Raw genomic sequence first — 7,324 nt, 5'->3', positions numbered from 1 at the left:
ATGTACATCACAGAAAAAAGAAACTTACAGAACATTGATCACTTTACACATCTCAAAAAAAGAAAAATACAATAAGAGACAGAAAAAATAAGAAAAACACTGATAAAATCCTCCTGTGTACTAAAAATTACAAAGCACACGAAGAAAAAAATGGTGACACTGTGTATAATCTGTCCACAATTCTTTGTCCATAGCTCCAGAGACTCCTATTGACTTGCACACAAAAAATTTAAATCCTCCATTATCTGAAAAAGGCAGATATGAAAAAAAACATTGATTAAAAATCATATACATAAAACATGTGTGTATGAAAAAAATGTAAAACAGAAAGAAATAACTATGATCTAACAATAATTTCTGTTGCAGATGGATACAACAAAAGAGAATGAGTCAGGAAAAACACAACAGGGGGATGGAACAACTGCTGCAGAAAGTATATTTGGATCTATGACAGGGAAGACACCGATACAGTGCCGGAGGATGGTAGATAAATTTGCACAGGTAATGAACCTCTGCAGACTATGGAGATGGGATTTGTTCATATCCTCACAGAAAGAAAACTAATAAAAGTGTTTGTTACACATTACATGCATTTCTTCAGAGAAGGAAAGAGAAAGCTGAGCTCGAAAGCTTGGCAGAGCTACAAGCAGTTGAAGAAAGTTTTTACATGCACAAGCAAAACTCCGAAGCGGAAGGACATATGTCATCAAACATCACAAGGGCGAGCAAAAAAAATGCAAGGACTTCGATTTAAATGAGGTAACATGTCAAATTGCTTCATGTAACATAATTTACAACAAAAAAATTAAAACATTAAGTTTCTTTGGTAGACATTAACAAAAACACTATAGCTGATACCACCAAAAAAACATGATGCATCTATGTCAAAGCAGGTGCTCAAATTCGAGGACGAAGACAACGAAGGATACGCTGATAGCAACATCCGAGAAATGCATGCAGATGGTGCATCATTTGCTGGTGAGAATGCCTGCCCAGCTGACAATGCTGATTATTCAAATGGTAATTAGCATGGGAACAAAGAAGATGATAAATATGAAGAAATTCTTGAGTCAATGCTGAATCCAGAGGAACCGACTGCTGAAGAGCTTGAAATGGACAGAATGTTTGCAAACAAGAAGTATCCAACAATGCAAGAGATATCAGAGGCATCTACTCCCACAGTTGGGATGGAATTCGATTCAAAAGAGGATGCATTCTTCTTCTTTGCAGTGTACGCAAGAAGGGTTGGATTTGCAATAAAAAAGGACACCTCCTACGAGTCTAGAAAAACCAATGAAATAACAAGACAGACATTCGCATGCAACAGGTGCCGTGAGGATACATACGTTGACAGTGCACTCAGACAGAGACGGACTTCCAGGATTGTGCAGACAAAATGCAAAGTCAGAATGTTTGTGAAGGAATACAGAGGAAAGTGGTCAATAAGTAACATAAGACTAGAACATAACCACAGCCTAGCTCCGTCAGAGTGGATAGTAAGGTTCATGAAGTGTCACAGGTCAATGTCTGCCTCAGACAAGACTCTGATCCACATCCTACAAGAGACAAGAGTTCCACCCAGGAACATAATGAAAATATTCAGGAAAACAAGGGGAAGCTTCAGGGCAGTTCCATTTGATACAAAAAACCTAGAAAACGAGCTAGCAAAAGAAAGAAAGAAAATTAAGAACAGGGACATCGAAGAGTTGCTGCTACTATTCAAGGAAGCACGTGAAAAGATGCCTGGATTCAGACATTCAATTGATGTTGACAGCGATAATAGAGTGAAAAGTATATTTTGGACAGACCAAATAGGGAGGGCAAACTACTCAAAGTTTGGTCAATTTGTATCATTTGATACAACATTTTCAACCAACCAGTATGGGATGCCATTTGCTCCAATATTAGGGGTTGATAACTATGGCAAAACAGTCATGTTTGGAGTAGGATTGCTGGAGGATGATAGAGCAGACACTTTCAAGTGGCTGTTTGAGGAATTCCTGTCTGCCATGGACAACAAGCACCCAGAAACTATAATAACAGACCAAGACGTTGCAATGAGGATTGCAATATCTAAAGCATTACCTTACACAGTGCACCGTTTCTGCAACTTTCACATCAGCAAGAACCTGGATGACAAGTTGTCCCTATTCTTCGCAGTAAGAGGGACTACGAAGGAAGAACTAAGAGCGGTTATAAGGAACTCATTTACTCCAGAGGAATTCGAAAATAGCTGGCATGATCTACCGGAGCGTCATAATGCTTTGGGAGAGCCACACTGGACAGGATATATGACATCGTAGCTCGGTGGGTCCCAAAGATATTTCAAAGAGAGATTCTTCCCATTCACTTCATCGATGGGGAGAAGTGAGAGCACAAACTCCTTATTCAAACACTATGTAAAAAGGAAGGACTCGATTGCAACATTCTTCAAGGAGTATATCATAATACAAGAAAAAAAACAGTCTGACCTAGATCGCCTAAGAGAGAAAAGTGAGTTCAAGGAGTCTGTGAATTGGGGATTCAATCCTCTTGAAAGGGAAGCAATGAAAATCTACACAGACCCAATATACGGCAAGTTTGCTGAAGAGCTAAGGAAGGGTACTGCTTACAACGTTGAAGTTGTGGAAGAGAAGAGATTATACAGAGTGATTAGGGTGGCTAACTATAGGAATGCAGAGTTCCCCAGATTAACATATGTGGTTAGTGTTTCCTCTGATGACGATGTGTACAAATGCTCGTCCTCAAAGATGGCTCGCGATGGAATACAGTGCTGCCATGTCATGAGGGTGGCTAGTCATATTGGTTTGACTGAGCTTCCTGTCAGTTTCATCAACCCTAGATGGACTACTGCAGCTGGGATAGAGGTAGCGCGATTGACAGAGAGAAGAAGCAATACAGCATCACAGAATACACACTTGGCTGTTAGACACGCAATTGAAATGAGCAAAATATCACACATACTATCTACTGTCTGCACGGATGATAGGTCATACGACTTGTTTGCTGAAGGAGTTGCTGAGCTGAAGAAAGCTATATGCAAAGATGCAATTGAACGCCTCCAGACGAAAGAAAAAGTCACACGTAAGAGAAAAAAGGTTGATGACCCAGTTCAACAAGATACTGACAATATGCGTCATGAAGATAGAGAAGACAACAATCATGGACACAACAATGAACAGATACACCATGAGGAGAAAAATTCAAGTGACGAAGAAAAAAATGAAGATGAGCATCGCCCTTATAAGGATCCACCACAGTCAGGAAATCCAGGGTTCAACCTAGGTGAAAGACCTATGAATTTCCATGAGAAATCTGCTGCAAAACTAAAGAAAAAGGTTGCACCAAGATTGTGTGGACTTTGCAGGTTGCCTGGACACAAAAGACCAAAATGCCCAGACAGAGACAAGGTCTTGTCTTGACTTACAGAAAAATATACACAGAAGTACAAAAGAAACTATTAAAAAAGTTATTACCATTTACTAAATTTATCCCATGTAAAAAAAATACACAGGTTGGCATGAGCATACCAGGAATGGATTCCCAAAAAGAAGAAGGGAACCCATGACAAAGCAAGAAGGATGAGCGAAAAGCAGGATGGAAGTATGCAATGAAAGAAGGAGTACAATCATTTGTGTAATGGTCATCTTTGTGTTTGTCGTTCGAACTTGTAATACTACAATTTGGATAATTATTTTTCCGTTCCATAAATTATGAAAACTATCCTTGATAATTATCAACCCAAATCGTCTGTCAAAAAGAAAATGAACTTATCAACGCCACGACCAGTTATGTATCAACCCTCCAAGTAGTTGTTTATCAAATGTAAAAACATGAAAAATTATCAACCCGATCGCCTATCAAAAACAAATTGTGGAAAAGAACATGAACTTATCAACACCATCCCCCAAAAAAACACCCCTGACCAGGTCGAATTCTTGAAAGTTATCAACCGCTATTCCATGTGTTTATCAACCTCTGAGCATGTTGTTTACCAGCCTTTTGATAATTCCACGAACAGCAATAAATTAAGTTACAAACAAAAAAATAGACAAAATTACATTTTAGCTCGTAACAAAATACCAACCTGCTCCCCCCCCCTTACCAACCACTAAAACATATATTTACCAACGGTTAATGTTACAAATTACCAAGCCAAAAAGAATAAGAAAAAATGCTAATTAAATCAGACCGCAAGTAAAAAGAGAAGTAGCTTATTTATGCTGTAAGTGGTAGTTTATTTGAGTTGCATCTGGTAGTTCATACCTCACAGAGCGTTGCTTTCCAACAGGTACCTCCAATTATGCAACTTGTTCAGAGGGTGGTTTAACCAATTCCATGTTAGGACCTTCCTAAGTTCTGGTATCTGATCATAAGTGAAGCAGGTACAACACGGCCATTCCAAAGTTCAAGGAACTTGAGCATAAAATAACCACAATCAATGCTTCAAAAAAAAAGATACATAAAAAAGATCTGTGAGCTATCAAATACAAAGAAATGTCCAACAGTTAACAAAACATAAGTTAGATAAAAATAAGAGAACATACTTGTTATTTTGCTTAGGAGCTTCAATGAAAACCAACTCATAGTCATCAATCTGTTTTGATGAACTGGAGTAATTTATACGATACATGCACTTGATAGCATCGACTAGATCGCTAGAATGATTAATGAGCGATTCATCATCAGGACCACGCGCAGAATCAAGAACTTCAAACCTTTTTTTCTCAAAATTCAAGAACACTGAATACCAATGACCACATGGCTTCTTTTCTGTTCCAAGATTCTGAAGGACACCAAAACACAACTGAAAAAAAACAAAAAATGAAAAGATAAAAACAAGGGTCAGAGAAACATTAAAATAAATGTTCACAAGTAACACAAATCGAAAAACATAAAAACACAGAAAAAGTTTACCAGATTTTGGTGACTAAGTTTATACTTATCATCCATCCTGAAATGTTTCTGCAGTATTCTTGAATTAAATCTTCTTTCAAGCAAATAAACAGTTACTATCCATGGGAAAATGATCTTCTTCTTCGGACAGTCAACCTGAAGAACAGCAATTCCAATTTAGAAACGAAACCGTTGTTGACAGTTCTCCAGAAGGCATAACGCTACTAGCCAAGTCACCAGTCGAAACCCACATAGGGTCAATCATCAAGAACCTTGATCTGCCAAAAAAAAGAATGCATGAACAAACTAAGTTGCTAAAAAGTAATGAATTATCTAAAAAGAACACCATTGCGTATACATGAGAAAACTGACATACTGTTTTATTTTAGAGTGTTCAGAGTCGCTGTTGTGCTTTATAACTTGCTGGTACAATAATTCTTGCTCATCGGTACAAGTTACTCGGTTGTATGGAGGTAGCATGAACTTCGAAGGAAGAACGACCCTTTCCATGCGTAGCCTGGTCCTTGGAGTTCTACTGGCAACAGGTAAATTCTGAACAGGCACTGGCAAAGCTGGAGTAATATAAAGGACCTCCAAATCATCTAAGAAAATCAAAAAAAACAAAACAAAACAGGAATAAAAAAAGATAATTAGAAAGTGAACAAATTGTAAAAAAAACAAGGACATGATATTCTATATGAAAAAACAAGAAAACAAAAAAAATAACTTAACTACTAAGATAGAGTAGGACATACCAGCTTCATTGTTACTGATTTCGGTGGCGATTACAGGATGCAATCCATCTACAGAGTCATCAAAACAATGTTCTTGAAAGTCAGTTGCACCTCCGTCTTCATTGACAAATATAAACATCACCGCACATGTAGCCACAAATAAAAAACAAAAATGAAGGTATAAAAAGAAAAAAGAAAAAGGTCCAAAAAAACAAAAGAGAGAGGAAAGAAAAACAAACAGTACTCACTCACACAGAGCGAAATTATTCATAACAAAAAGGTAAAATCATCCATTACATATAAACAGGGATAAAATTACATAGCGTTCATACAGGATATTGTTCACCCATATAAAATAAAATAAAAAGTTAATACATCGACCAACTCAACAGCACCATCACTTCGCCACACCCAATGATCCATAAAAAAAGCAGGTTTTGTAAAATAACAATTAATTCTTCTTCTTCCTCCCTCTCTTGTTCCTTGAAAACGTATTACGAATACGTGCATTTACTTGCCCTGATGGTACGCATTCTGCATATATAGATTACAAGTGGGAGATAATACGCGGAACGGGCGTAGATGAATTGATGGAACAAGACATGCATAGAAACATGTAATAAGTAAAAAAAGGTTGAGTGAAAAACACAAAGAAAATGAAAATAAAAGAAAGTAAAAACTGTAAAAATAAAACACAAAAAGATAGAAAAAGTGATCTAACCAGTAGGAGGGATAGATGACACATTTGCAGTTTCTGATTCTTTAACAACATCAGCAGAAATGGTAGAATCATGACCATCAGCATTTCCTAATGCCTCTGCGCAAAAACAATGATATTGTGAGCAGCAGCGTGACAAACAAAACAAATTAAAAAAAGAAATCAAAAAGAGCACAAAACAAAAACTCATATTACCAGATGGAGAAGCGCTTTTATCAGACGCAGATGTATTTACAACAGACACATGATAAGCAGACAGATCTATAGGGATGCCAGGAGTGAGACTCAGTTTGCCATCAGCAGCAACAAATTTAGCTCTCTTAACAACAGTAACAATTTGATCTGATAAAAAAAATGTTTCATACTAAGTCAAACAAACAATAAAAGAATGAAAAAACAATGAATACAAAAAACATAAACCGATACAACGAAAAAAAGAGAGAGCAAATACCTTGTGGAGAAGCTGTTGCATTTTGTTCAGCATCACGAGCAACAACAACAGTTGTTCCAGTAGAAGCAGATGCATGATGGTCAACATCGCCAACAGGATCAGCCATCTGATTTGTAACACTGGTACCAGAATCTTGAGATGCAAAGCTAACTTCAACTGGTTCCTCATGTGCAGATTCTTGTCCTGTTGGGACAATTTCAATTGTAGACTTAGAAGGAACAACCACATTAGAACCACCCTCTGCTGAAACCTGGGTACCAGTTGCAAAGCTAACTTCAAGTGGTTCCTCATGTGCAGATTCTTTTTCTGTTGGGACAATTTCACTTGTAGACTTAGAAGGGACAACCACATCGTAACCACCAACCGCTGAAATCGGCTACCAGTTGCAAAGCTAACTTGAACCGGATCCTCATGTGCGTATTCTTTTCTGTTGGAACAGTTTCACTTCTAGACTTGGAAGAGAAAACGGCATCCTTAAAAACAACCCCGTCGAAACAACCTCTGCTGAAATCGACTACCGCTTTC

At 37.6% G+C, this 7,324-nt stretch overlaps 1 protein-coding gene across 1 annotated transcript; it reads left to right on the top strand.

The window, feature by feature from the left end:
• Positions 1 to 1,073: 1,073 nt before the first annotated feature.
• LOC139833754 (protein FAR1-RELATED SEQUENCE 5-like) lies at positions 1,074 to 2,303 on the top strand. The gene has a single exon (XM_071824099.1). The coding sequence runs from the start codon at positions 1,074 to 1,076 to the stop codon at positions 2,301 to 2,303; it is 1,230 nt and encodes a 409-aa protein (XP_071680200.1).
• Positions 2,304 to 7,324: the final 5,021 nt, after the last annotated feature.

Source organism: Lolium perenne, chromosome 7 (assembly GCF_019359855.2).
Source record: "Lolium perenne isolate Kyuss_39 chromosome 7, Kyuss_2.0, whole genome shotgun sequence".
In the NCBI taxonomy this organism is placed as follows: domain Eukaryota; kingdom Viridiplantae; phylum Streptophyta; class Magnoliopsida; order Poales; family Poaceae; genus Lolium; species Lolium perenne.
Note: the sequence above shows the minus strand (reverse complement) of the source record. Positions and strands in the feature narration are given on the sequence as shown.